This window comes from Ilyonectria robusta (genome assembly GCF_021365365.1).
Source record: "Ilyonectria robusta strain PMI_751 chromosome Unknown BGZ61scaffold_1, whole genome shotgun sequence".
Lineage (NCBI taxonomy): Eukaryota > Fungi > Ascomycota > Sordariomycetes > Hypocreales > Nectriaceae > Ilyonectria > Ilyonectria robusta.
Window position 1 is genome coordinate 4,131,086 of NW_025764435.1, and position 12,455 is coordinate 4,143,540.

Genomic DNA, 12,455 nt, shown 5'->3' on the forward strand with positions numbered 1-12,455 from the left:
GAAATGTCTTTTCGTGAAGTAGCATGTTCGAAAAGGCCGTGAGTTTCGTAAAATGTCGTCCTTTTTATTGCTTGATTGGCGGTCCTCGTTTGCCAAATTCATTCATCTGTATCAGATCTGCTCAGCTCGAGCCCCAGTTCACAACACCACACTAACACGCTACTGAACTTCTAGTTTTCTGTCAAGTTAACATGAATAGCCTTGACGGAATAATAAGACCTTAAGCCTTCCTCTCCCAGTTCCCTCCCCAACCCGCTCTCTTTGACTCCCCCAAACGGCACCCTCACGTCCGAGTCGTTGCTGCTGTTCACCCACACCATGCCAGCCTCCAACTCCCGAGCCATGCGATGTGCCCTACCGAGATTGCGCGTGAACACCGCTCCTGCTAGTCCATAACGCGACGCGTTGGCCAGATCTAGCGCCTCATCCTCTGTACGGAACTTGACCACCGCGGCACACGGGCCAAAGATCTCCTGCCGGAAGATGGGCATCGACGGCGTCACATCCGTAAAGATAGTAGGAGGGACGAAGTAGCCGGTCTTCGGAAGTGGCGTAGGCGGGTGATAAACACTGGCTCCGGAGGCAGAGGCCGAAGAGATAAAGGAGAGAACGCTCTCACGCTGCTGGGCTGTGACCTGAGGGCCCTGGAAAGTCTTCTCGTCAAATGGATCACCGACAATGGATGTCTTCTCTGTGTACTCCTTGAACCTCTCCACAAACGCTTCGTATATTCCTTCTTGGACAAGTAACCTCGAGGTTGCTGTGCATACCTGGCCTTGATTTGCCATGATACCTTCGTGGGCCCACTTGACTGCCTGCTCCAGGTTTGCGTCGTCAAATACAATCAGCGGCGACTTGCCGCCTGTCTCGAGCGTGATTGCTTTCATTGTCCCCGCGGCCATTTTCATGATTTCCTTGCCCGTGGGGGTGCTTCCGGTAAAGGCAATCTTGTCCACACCATCATGTTGTGTCAATGCAGCACCAGCCTCTCTGCCGGTGCCATTGATGATGTTGATAACACCGGGCGGGAAACCCGCCTCTTGTACTAGGCGAGCTACGTATAACATGGAAAGAGGCGTCTGTTCGGCCAGTTTGAGCACAATGGTGTTACCACAGCAAAGTGCCGGCCCCAGTTTCCACGCCGCCATGTCTAGGGGGTAGTTCCACGGAATAATTTGACCGCACACACCAATGGGTTGCTTGAGGGTGTAGGCCATCTTGTTGGGACCAACATCTATGACTTTTCCAAAGTTCTTATCAGCATAGCCGGCATAATAGCGCAACACCTCTGAGAAGTGTGGGACATCTATCTCGCGGGAGACGGTCAATGGCTTTCCGTTGTCCAGCGTCTCGATAGTGGCGAGAGTTTCCAGCTCTCTATCTACGAGGTCGGCCAGCCGGTTCATCATATGGCCCCGGTCAGTTCCTGAGAGTAATTTCCACGAAGGGTCCCGGAGGGCATGGCGGGCGGACAAGACAGCCTTGTCGACATCTGCGGCATCCGCAGCAAAGACGGAACATATGTCTTGTTGAGTGCTTTGGAACTCTCAGCTCTGTTCAAGCTTAAAAATGGGGGCAAATTTAGCCGTTACAACATACTACGGGTTGACGGTGGTGATGGTCCGGCCACTGCTACTCTCCACAAACTGGTTGTTCACGAAGAGGCCTAAGGGCTGAGACCAGACCCGCCCGTTGGGGGCTGTCAGCTCGGCTTGCAATGGCGATCTCGATATTGCCGCGTTGCTTGAGTTCCTGGTCGGTGTAACCTTGGGAGGCTTGAGCGCCAATCTGGCAGTGAGGCGAACGCGGTGTGATAGCATGATGTGATGGAAGCGAATGCGCCACAAGACGCCAGCGTTGCGTCAAAAATGCGCAATGGGGATGTCGAGCGCGTCAGCCTCGTGGGAAACCAAGCGGTGGGAAGAGAGGGGGATACACAGAGGGCGTCGGCAAGGCGTTTAGCGTTGTTGCCACTGTGATGTGTCGTCAGTTGGCTAGCGACAAACGCATGGTTTCCGGAGAAGTGATCTGTCAAAACTGTCTCAACCTGAGCAAAAGCAAGTAATGTCTCACGAGGCGCTCCCATCCACTGAATGGCCGCAGGACGCTAAGCTGCAAGTGAGATGCGACTGGGCGGAGTCTCCGGGAAAGCAAACACACCTAGAAACACGTCGCACCGTCCACACGGGAGAGGGACGGAAGGGGCGTGGGGGATGGAAGCCTCACTTCGTAGGTTGTTACCCAAGCGTGTGGGTTGGGGTGGCGAGGGGTGAGAGGTGAGGGGTGAGAGGTGAGGGGCAAGGTGGAGGGGCGAGAGACAAGGCCAATGGCACAAGGATGGGATGTCGAGATGGAAAGATCTCGGGATGCCAGGGATGATGCTAGAAGGATGATGTAACGAGGTTGTTGGGATTTCCAGGAACGCGGGATGGCTCGATCGTTGTGTGGGGGGTCTTCCGCGGGGGGCAGCTACGACGCAATATGGGGGCATGGGGGTACGGAGTACCGGCAGGCGCGATGTGTCGCGGGGTCTCGTCTCGGGGACGGAAGGAGCCAGAGGGAAGAGGAGGGGCGGGCCACGTTTCGGCGGCAGGTTGTCGGTGCAGTCCAAGGAAGGCAGGTGAGGGTGGGGACGCAACTTACTACGTACTACGTAGTATGGACTACGGACGCACCCGATGATTCCCTGCAACCTTCCGAAGTGATATTTGCCACCCACGCCAACGGGAATATTGTGACATGCCGCCATAATATGGGCATGGACATGGTCAAGGAACAGCCCAAACGACCTCCGATACGGCATGTACTACAGTACGTAGTACGATCCTGGCAGCTCGAGCAAGCCTCCCGCGACTTGATCCTGAGACTCGGACGCTTTGGCGACGTGTGCTACCCGAGCCTGGAAATTGGAGGATGTGACAACCAGCACCGCCGCCATCCCATCACTCTCTGTTCGCCCTTGCTTGCCGCCCAACATCAATTTGCGTCTTTTCCCGCTGCACGTGGACCGAGCTCGTCACAGAGCTTGTTTAACTTGTTTTAGCTCTTGTGTTGGGCAATGTACTAGTAAGGAATCCCCAGCGCCCAACTGCCATAATCTCCCAAAGCAGGGCGGCCTGCGTCGGTCCCGCAACGAAAACTAAATGAATGGTGGCTGCGAGGCGCTCACAACGGCCGTCACAGACCTGCAGCTCAGCGCCGCCCCCGGCATGTCACGCAGCACGCGCAAACTAGGCCTGGTTCTGGATAGTGGCGTCTTGTCTCACCCGTGGATCATGCGCCGATAATCTCGCACTGTATCTGCATGGCTTCCTTGATTGGGAAATTCTCGACTTGACGGGAAATGTTCATGTTGGCTTGTGACTGTAGTAGCACGTTTCGTCAAACGTACGTGCCCCACAAGGCCAAGGCTAAGTAGAGGTAGGGAGATGCTGGAGTCTGCACCACCTTCCAGGAACTTGTAGATCATTGCAGAGCACCTCACACCCCTCCCCACTCAATCTGTTCTAGAGCTATGCACATGCGAAGATCACGCCTCACAGATACCTCAAATCCAAACTCATTGCCATGACAATAACATATTATAATATCTCTTCTTAAGCTTATAAGATTGTGGTGTGGTGGTATCTTGCTCTAAGGTAGTCCTGTTCAGCCTAGTTCCTGGTTTCTCCTGTTCCTATTCCCTTTCCCATTCCCATGCCCTGCCATGTCCCGCTCCAGCGCTAGAGCCCCGAGGTATCGATTACAGAAACATTAAAAACCGTAATGGGGAACCAATTAGAAAGACTGAGAAAACCCCTGCCCCATCCTGCCCGCCGTAGAGTACAGCCCTGAGCCGTTGCAAGTCCAATCTGGTATCTCTTTCCAGTCCTCCGTTATACAAGAAAAGAACCCCGAAGCAGGCTTAGACAAATGAGGTCAACTCAAAAGACGGAAGGCAACAAAAGAGGCCGGGAAATCAAATAAAACAGGGAATTCGGCACCACAACGTACTCGGAAAAGAAAACACCAAAAACACCCAGTGCTTCGGCCAAGCTTTTTGATTCTCACCACCATTGTTCCCCTTCCCAGTCCCCGTGGTATCATCGCCCTGCTTTTTCCTCTTGCGCTGATGTACCACTTTCCAAGCATGTATCTTTTGAACGAGTGTATCGGTCAGTATCTGACAATGAGAAGAAAAGAAAAAGGGTATGTGACTGCGCCCCGCCTATCGATAAAACAAAGAAAAGAAATCCAATCTGCGGATAGGGACGTGGCTTCTGTAGTAAGTCTGGGCTCGCCAGGGGTTCTGAAGTATGGCGTCAAGGTATAGAGTGATGGGGTAAAAAACAAAGCAAAACAAATCAAAACGCAGTACAGAAACACGCTTCACCAACTGCTCCCACCGTAGACTCTCCTGCCTGCAAAGCAGGATCCAACTCCGCAAAATAACAAACCAAACAGATGAAACAAAAAAAAAAGTGTGTCGGTCGCCCGATATGCGTCTTCCAAATTCCCGCCCCCCCCCGGTACCATTCCCACGAGCAAAAACCCAAACACGCCCTGGTATTAGATAGTAGATAGTTAGTAGGTAAATAGAACCCAACGAGATGTCGAGGGCTCAGAGCAGTGGAAACTATCCCAGCGTCCAGCTCTGTCTATATCCAAACTCCAGTCGGCCGATGATTGCAATCGTGCGGAGGCTGTGAGTTCTCGGAGTTGTCTTCTGACCATTATCTTGGTGGGCCTTCGCCGGGTCTCCGCGTTGCCCACCCTGTTTCCTGCGGGCGTGGCTGTACCGAGACCCACTGGCCAGTTCTGGGATCCTGCTCTTGGACGTGTGTTGGTCCAGCCGTCGGAGGTGGGGGCCCCCCCTCCATCGATCTCAGGGGTGGGAGTCTCTCGCCCCCTGTCGACGATGCCGCTGAAGTTGGCCGCGAGGGAACGCCGTACGGTGGGGTTTGCATCGGAGGCAACGAGCTTGGAGACGCACCCGGATGTACGCCTCCAGGGGTACTGTACATCGGCATGGAGAAGTCGGAGCGGTCGTCTGTTCTGCGGCGTTGTGCTGGTCGTTCGCCCGATGATAGATCGCTTGGATAACCTTGAGGGGCTGCCATCAAAGGACTCCTCTCTGCGTAAGAGCTGCTCCTCGCCGAGGCGGGACTCGAGGGTCCAGCTGCCAAATGGCTGATTCCTGATGTTTGTGACACAATATCCCTTAGCCGATTTCGGTCGTCTCGGTAAAAGTCTCGTTGGTGTGTTAGTTCCTCAAGTTTGATCTCCAGCTGTCGCCGCTCATCCCGGAGCTCCTGCAACTGCTTCGTATTCTCTTCTTGCATAATCTTTTTCTTCCTTCGGTGCCTTGTCGATGCCACCGCGTTCCGTTGTCTCTTCTCGTCTGCCTTCTTCGACGCCTGGGAGTAGTCTACTTGCACAGGGATCGGAGTATCGCTTCCCGGAAGTGTCATGAAGGCCTGTTGCCCCTCAGCGCCGACCATGGCTCCGGCCATGCCATGCCTTCGCATCATTTCAGACCAAGGTGGAGCACCCTCGTTCGTGGGACCCGTAGTCGAGAAAGACCGACCTTGTTGCATACCGGGAGGAAATTGGCTTTGGGTAGGCATTGGTGAATGCGGGTGGTGATGTTGATGTCCCTGGTAGTGACTTGGGGGCAAACCTGACGGATGCGAATGAGGACCTGGGGATTGTATTACCGACTGAGAAAGTGACCTCGTAGGGTTGTGGCTCCCGCCGGCGGGACCTGGAGGCATTCCTGGCGGATGGTGGAGTCCGCGGTGCTGTGATCGGTGTTCATCGGGAACGTCGCTCTCGTAAGGTCTCTTGGCTGGGGACATGCTCGGGAGTGGGGGTGGACGGGCATCCACGCTGTGGTGAGGTGCCTGTCCCTGACTTAGACTCATAGCTCGTGGGGGTTTCGGGCTGAGCATTCTTCTCGGGTTGTTAATGGCAGGGAAAGGGAACGCGGTCGTGGGAGAGTTGCGTTCGGAGAATGGGCCGCCTAGGGGCGTCCCTCCGCCTACAGGCGTTCCTGGAAGGGATATCGAGGCAGGCTGGCTGGTTGTGAAGGGGCGGGCCGCCGTGAAAGGCCCAGGAGTTGACGTGGGGATCTCGCCCTCCGGTGGCCTTGACGTTGGGGGGAGGCCCATGTTACCTCCTTGCGCCAGGCGATGCGGTTCGGAGGGGTTGAGAATGTTGTGTACACCAAGAGTCCTCGCGGGGACCAGTTGAGACCTGGTTTCGCCGTTTGTGTGAGGCACGCCGCCTAGGTCCTGTCGCATGTCACGACCACCGTGCTTGCCGTACCTCATTGATGACGGAGAGAGTTGGTCGTCGTCGACAGGGGACCTCGAAGAGCGGCGTGAGGCATGGCGAGACGCAGGTCCTCCCTGTGACATCGGGGCCTGATCGCCTTCGCACTCCTGGCCACGAGGACCGGCACATCGACCCTCCCCAACTCCAGTCAGCGACGGTTGGTGGTTGTCCTTGGCTGAGGAGGACTGGTGAAGCGAGAAGCTCTGCGGAGGCCAGGTGGGACTTGAAGGTGTTCGCGGAGAATTCGGTGTTGCGCCGGTAGAGTCGGTTCCGGCGGAGCTGGGGCTGCCCCGAGTGTTTTGTGATTGTGGCCACTGGCCTACCGACTGGATCGCCACCTTGAGCGTGTTGTGTATGGGGACTAGCTGGGGATTGCTACCCAAACAGTCCCAACGAAGAGCGGAGGTATTAGAGGACGAGATGGCAGATGCCAACTTCGAAGAGGAGAAAAGATCCAGAGGCGACAGGATGTCCGCCTGCTCCCGTGATCTTCTTTGCACGGGATGGAACCTAGCTTCAGGCAACCCCAGTCGATGTTGCCGGGGTCACTTTCGTCGGGATGCGGGAAATGGGCGTCCAAAGATTGGTCGCGTCCAAGCAATCGGAGACCAGAGCCGTGGCTAGCTGGTGATCAATAAGCTGAGTCGGCACAGCAGAAGTCGCCACGAGGGGCCTGATACGAGAGCGAGCGCTCGGGTGATCAGAACGGGGCCGAGCTGGATTCACTCGGTGTTCGTCATCAACAGAGATGAGAGGCGCAAGTGATGGTTGCCAGACAACCTGGGGTGTACAGGGGGATGATGAGCGCAGCAGGATAGTGGTCGGCAAATCAAACAACCCAAGTCCAGTCTCTTCCTTGTGAATGGCCGGGTGGGCGTGGAGGGCCAAAACAAAGGTGGATTGGTGAATTACCAGCCAAAGCAATCCGCTCGCCTCGCGCTTTTTAATAATAGGCCTTGGAGGCGTCTGCTCTCAACGAGCCTTGTCGATGAGGAAGCTTCAAGCTGGAGAGGTGACAGGGCTAGCTGCAAAGGAGTAAAGCAAGGTCTGTGGTGCTGGCGGATGGTGACCAAGAAACGAGGTATTGCCAACGGCTTTGCGGGAGACGATTGTGGACGAGGGGACTCGGCAACTTGAACGGTGAGGCTTGTGCAAAGCAAGTGAAGGAGAAAGTGACAAGAGGTAGAAGATGAATGAAACCAAGCCAAGCACTGGGACCAGCAAGCAAGTGATGTAGTAGTAAGTAAGATGCCTGGAGTCGTCCCGCACCGCCGCCAACAAAACGAATCCCTGTACGCATGTCGGAGACCTAGCAGCTGGGTCCTTGATGGACCAGCCACACACTGTGTAATTTTTCCTTGTACTTGCCATGCCATGCAGGCCTTGCAAGAGGGAGGGCTCTCCCGTGCCGGACTGTTATCATGCCCCAAAAGGGGCGGGGGGGGCCTGGTTGTCAAGTCCATCAACGCATGGGTCGAGGTCCCGCAGCTTGGGGGCTTTGACCAGGGTATTTCATGGTACAGGAAGCCGGGACCAGTCGCCGGAACTGGGGCTAGAGCTGGCACTGGGCACCTAAGGATGGGATACTTACTGCGTAGTACTCGTAGCACTTGGGACGATCCATTAACCAACCTGTGGGCCGGGGTCTCCAAGACGACCAGGAACGGCCAGCAAGCACATACTAGGGTGCCCGCCGCCCCATGCTGCCCATGCATCAAAGACTCCGTGGTGCCAAGCACATAGCAGGGCTTAGACGGGTTGGGTGCGATGAGGTTCCGGGGCCCGGGGAGCTACTGTAGCTTTGCCGTCATGTGCGTCAAGTTGCGTCTTGTTTTTTCCTCCCTGTGGTGGCAGTCGGTGTAGTAGTCTTCAGGGTGTCGAGCCAGGCCAGCCGAGGCCACCATCTTCCCTCCACCTACCGGGTTATGGAAGGCTGATGGCTGGTGACGATCCATCCGGCAGCCAAAGTAAGAATCGAGGCTGGAGCTAGGCGCTCGGGACCAAGGGGAGGCCACCCGCGAGGCCACCGTCGTGAGCAAACTTGAGCAAGCCTTGTGCCGCTGCTGAGAACCATCCAATGCTGTTAGCGCCATTGCAAAAGCTGGACGCGACACCGCCCCCCCCCCATTGCCTAGCCCGAAGCCGGCGGGCTCCTCAAGGGACGGGGAGCGACGGCCGAGGCGGTCAATGGAGGCGCCACCAGTGTAGAACAGACCAAGACGCTCTCAGTGCGCTGCGCTGGCCGTGGACCGTGGGCCATGAGCATGGGGACAGGGCCTAACCCATCCGCCCTCCCCTCCCACATAAGGTAGGTTGGGTAGGTACACATACCATATCTCGGCAGCGTTGAACGTGCTGCATCTCTCGATGACTCCCCAATGTGGTGGGAGGGTTGCCAAGGTGCCAACGAACGCACGTTGCTCCTGGGCGGGAGCGGCAGCGGGAGCCTGGTCATGCGGTCTGTATGCGACTTTGTTGGCGCGATGTGGACATGATCTAAGTTGAATAAGGGCTAGATGCTGGCTTCCCAAATGACCTCCTCGGGAACCCTAAAAAGCAAGGCAAGCGACGCGCTTTGCAGAAGAGAGAAGAGACGACAACAAGCGACGACGGACAACGAGCACGCCGCGCCGGAAGGGGGGCATGGAAGAAAAAGAACGATCGTCATGGCGCTCCGCGTCCGTGGGTTTGGGTGTGCTGCCCCGGCTGGTGCTGACGGACCCCGGTACGCCCAAGCCCCGGTACGCTTATGCGCTGTGGGCGCTGTGAGTGGCCTCCCTGGCCGCCTCCCTGCTCTTCGCTGGGCTTATGAAGGAGCTTTCTGGTGCCCTCTGGTAGGTTGCTGGGCTCGGTTGGCATGCTGGTATGCTGGCAAACTGGCATGCTGGCATGCATGGGGATGGGATGTCGACTGCGTTTACTCGATTCCATGTCGGGACAATGATGGGGATAAAAAGCCAAATCTAGCCATCGCTGCGCCCTCATGGCGGACGGGCTGCCTTCTCAGGCACAGCACCCGACGCTGCCGGCAGCACCAGCAAGTAGAGCGACAGGACGGCGAGAACTGGCGCGTCTGGCACGTACAGCGTGGCACAGCATTTGCATGGCATACATACATACACAGGAGCATGGCATAACATGGCAGCGCGTGGCTTCGGCCCCGACGGGAGCTGTGGGACCGCGGGATGGCTGGACGGGTTGCTGGCCAAATCTCACACCCCTACGGAGTACTTGACTGGCCGTTCGAGGTGCGCATGCCACCCATCTGCTGGTCTAGCACGAAAGGCCTCAGTCTAACAGCTCGTGTCCCAAAGGAGATATATCGACAATTGTGGCAGCTTTCGTTGGACTGTTGAGACAATGTTGCATGCTCACGTCGACCAAAGGGAAAAAAATCCGACCGCCGCATGGGGAAGAATCATGTCTTGCTTTGGGGCGTGTGGATATGGCCGTCCGCTAATGGAGAAGGAGCATACGGTCGCGCTGTAGGACACGGGGGGCGTGGCAGGATGACGAGCTACTACCTCGATAGCAGCATTGGCGGGTCTGGTGGGAGCTTCAGAGACGAATTGTCGCAGGGCACAGGTTGTCAGATTCTAGGCGGCTCCAGCAACGACTTCGTGTTGGCGAACTGAAGTTTTCTCAGAAAGGAACTTTGTGCGTCATAAGGTATGAGGTGGGTAGGTACGTTGGGAAGGTGAGTTTTGCCATGCCCAAGGAAGGTGCAAGCAAACCGCATAGAAAAAGTAAACATTGTCCTCCCCAACAGTGTAAGCAGGAACGCTCTCGCACACCCACTGGAACAATGACTGGATGACTGGCAGCCTGAGGAATACTCCTTCATACACGTAGGTAGTAGTAGTAAGGCAAACAATTTGTCCGCCCATCCACAAGCCTCTGAGACCAAGTCACCGTCTTTTTCTCCCCATCTTGGCAAAAGTCCTCGCGCCTCACTTGCCAGGCCAAAGTACGAATCGCTGGGTCTGGAGCTACGTCTCTTTTGCCTGCCGCAATTCGGGCCACACCATATCAAGCTTTCGTGCCTGGGTAGGCAAACGCATCGCCATCGCACGGCACAATCCAATAACTAACCTGCGTGGAAGTGCGGAACCCCCTGCTCGACATCTGCCCCCGTGGTCGTCAACAGCCTTGTTTCACAGCTAGGTAAGTACCGAAGGAAACAAGGTCCGCATGGTTGAGTCTCAGTCATTGACTCGTCGCTGGTGTCGAAAGGAAAAGGAAAAAAAAAACACCATGATCCTCGTCTCGCTCCAGATGCCGTCACTTCTCATCTCGTGTGCAAGGCGTTTCGGTCACCGCTAGGATCTCACTCACATTATCCTTGTAGGTTCGCGCTCTCTTTCTCACAGCTCTGAATCTGTGTCTCCCTCATCATGCGCCACGATGACTCGGTCCCTGAACAAGCCTCGGCCGTTACGCTTCTGTGTTGTACCCTGGACACCTCTGAATCCTTTTGGCTGCAACCTCATCCGAGTTGCCGAGTTGGGCCACGACTGCACGAAGGCCATGTGTAATGCGGTTGACGCACGTGTCTCACGGAGAACACCAGTTCTTGCTGCAACCGCATGCTACTTGGTGGTCCACGGTTTTCGTCTTGACCTCTCTCGTCTCCAAGTTCAATAACGCGGCGATATGCGGCAACATGGCCGAGGGGTGGTGTGCACGCATCGACGCTACTGAGGAGCCCCGTCTCATGGTACACCGAAAAAACAGGACAGCTCTGACGGGCCACGGTACGTAGTCTAGCTGCAGGACCAGGGGCTGGCTGGGGCAACCTTGTTGTGGAGCTGCAAGGTCCGCTGCGGCCAATATGCAACCGCTCCCACGACAGTTGTGCTTAGCGGCTCGACTACTCCTGCATCACCTCGACGCCGGAGCCCTCGCTGGCACCAGGCGCCCGTTCCGGTGCAGTGGTTGGAGCCAAGGCCTAGGGAGTTTTTCATCGGTGTGCGATGCGCCAGGCATTACGTATGTCACGCGCGAGGCGGACAGACCCGATCGTGGCAGACTACTGTATGATATGGCGGCGGGAGCGGGATCACTTCCTCCAGCTCACCACCAATCAGCCCGTGGAGAACCAGAGCCATCGTGAACGGCTGGCGTCGACGCCCAGCCTCATTGAGCATTGCCGCGGCGAACCACGTCTGCCTCCATCGTTGGGTGATCCAACAGGCATCACGAAGCTCATCTACTATGTGCATGGTTGGGATGAGGTTGTCCTTGGCCGAAGGTATGTGCACTGCCTGTCTCGACAGGGCATGGGCTTCAAGAGGAAGGGCCAGCTGCTGGCCCGACCCCACGGCCCCATGGGCGGCGAGCGAGCGCAGACAAACAGGAGCCAGAGGTTTGGAAATAGTGACGGCTTTGAGAGCCTGGGTCGACTGGGGTTAGGATTGATGACATATGCGACCATCGTGTGAGTGGCTCGGTCCTGGCTAGGATGAGGTGACGTTGCCACGCCCGTCGAGGGATTGGTTGTCTCCTGGTGGGCGGTCACGAGCTGGCGAGGAAATGAAACTTGAAGAGCAGCGAAATTAGCTGGGTATGGGGGCGGTTGCAACACGAACAGGGCTACGCAGAACTCGGCGACGGGTGGCTTAACATTTCACATCAAGGCATGGAGGACCTAGGAGTTTCTCCAGCCGCAGTATTCGGCGTCAACACTCGAAAGCCACGCTGGGCGGGACGGGGCGTGTTTGGCATTGCTTGCCGCAGGCCTAGACACTGCTAACTAAGAATAAGACTTGGACCCATTTTCTGTCGGGTCCAAGCCCGACCTTGTCTGCTAGCAACTCTTAGCGCGGCGAGTCTGTCCCTTCTACTAATACGTAGTAGGCATTCGCAAATGAGAAGCGCCTGTGAGGGCTGGCTGGTGGTGATGGTAGTGGGGGCAGACAGGTGGCCGATGGGACCACGGTCCATGTTATGGGCGCCAATCCTGAGTGGGAGGTACTTGGTGCACGTAGTAGCCTCATGAGTCCCCAGCGATGCTGAATGAACTGGCAAAGGCCGCTTGGAGCGAACGGGAAATGGAGTCTACGCGCTGGCAGTCTCGGCAGCAACGGGGCAGCCGGGTTGTTGTTGGTTCCGACGAGATCTCGAGGTATGTACGAATATGG

General features: G+C 56.5%; 5 protein-coding genes across 5 annotated transcripts; 2 read left to right on the top strand and 3 right to left on the bottom strand.

Annotated features, from left to right (window-relative positions):
• Positions 1–170: 170 nt before the first annotated feature.
• On the bottom strand, positions 171–1,820 carry BGZ61DRAFT_338858 (aldehyde dehydrogenase domain-containing protein; the record flags this gene model as incomplete). The annotated part of the gene is made up of 2 exons (XM_046239170.1): positions 171–1,536; positions 1,600–1,820. The coding sequence occupies 2 exons, from the start codon at positions 1,818–1,820 to the stop codon at positions 171–173; spliced, it is 1,587 nt and encodes a 528-aa protein (XP_046112884.1).
• Positions 1,821–4,712: 2,892 nt separating this feature from the next.
• Positions 4,713–6,398, bottom strand: BGZ61DRAFT_489103 (uncharacterized protein; the record flags this gene model as incomplete). The annotated part of the gene is made up of 2 exons (XM_046250173.1): positions 4,713–5,827; positions 5,858–6,398. 2 exons carry the CDS (start codon positions 6,396–6,398, stop codon positions 4,713–4,715), a joined length of 1,656 nt encoding a protein of 551 aa, XP_046112885.1.
• A 683-nt stretch (positions 6,399–7,081) lies between these two features.
• Positions 7,082–8,130, bottom strand: BGZ61DRAFT_27859 (uncharacterized protein). Its single transcript, XM_046238427.1, has one exon. It carries the CDS (start codon positions 8,028–8,030, stop codon positions 7,224–7,226), a length of 807 nt encoding a protein of 268 aa, XP_046112886.1. The 5' UTR covers positions 8,031–8,130; the 3' UTR covers positions 7,082–7,223.
• Positions 8,131–8,561: 431 nt separating this feature from the next.
• BGZ61DRAFT_27872 (uncharacterized protein) lies at positions 8,562–9,711 on the top strand. Its single transcript, XM_046238430.1, has 2 exons — positions 8,562–9,563; positions 9,630–9,711. Exon 1 carries the CDS (start codon positions 8,832–8,834, stop codon positions 9,450–9,452), a length of 621 nt encoding a protein of 206 aa, XP_046112887.1. The 5' UTR covers positions 8,562–8,831; the 3' UTR covers positions 9,453–9,563; positions 9,630–9,711.
• Positions 9,712–11,178: 1,467 nt separating this feature from the next.
• BGZ61DRAFT_439585 (uncharacterized protein) lies at positions 11,179–12,111 on the top strand. Its single transcript, XM_046244373.1, has one exon. It carries the CDS (start codon positions 11,289–11,291, stop codon positions 11,754–11,756), a length of 468 nt encoding a protein of 155 aa, XP_046112888.1. The 5' UTR covers positions 11,179–11,288; the 3' UTR covers positions 11,757–12,111.
• The last annotated feature ends 344 nt before the right edge of the window (positions 12,112–12,455 follow it).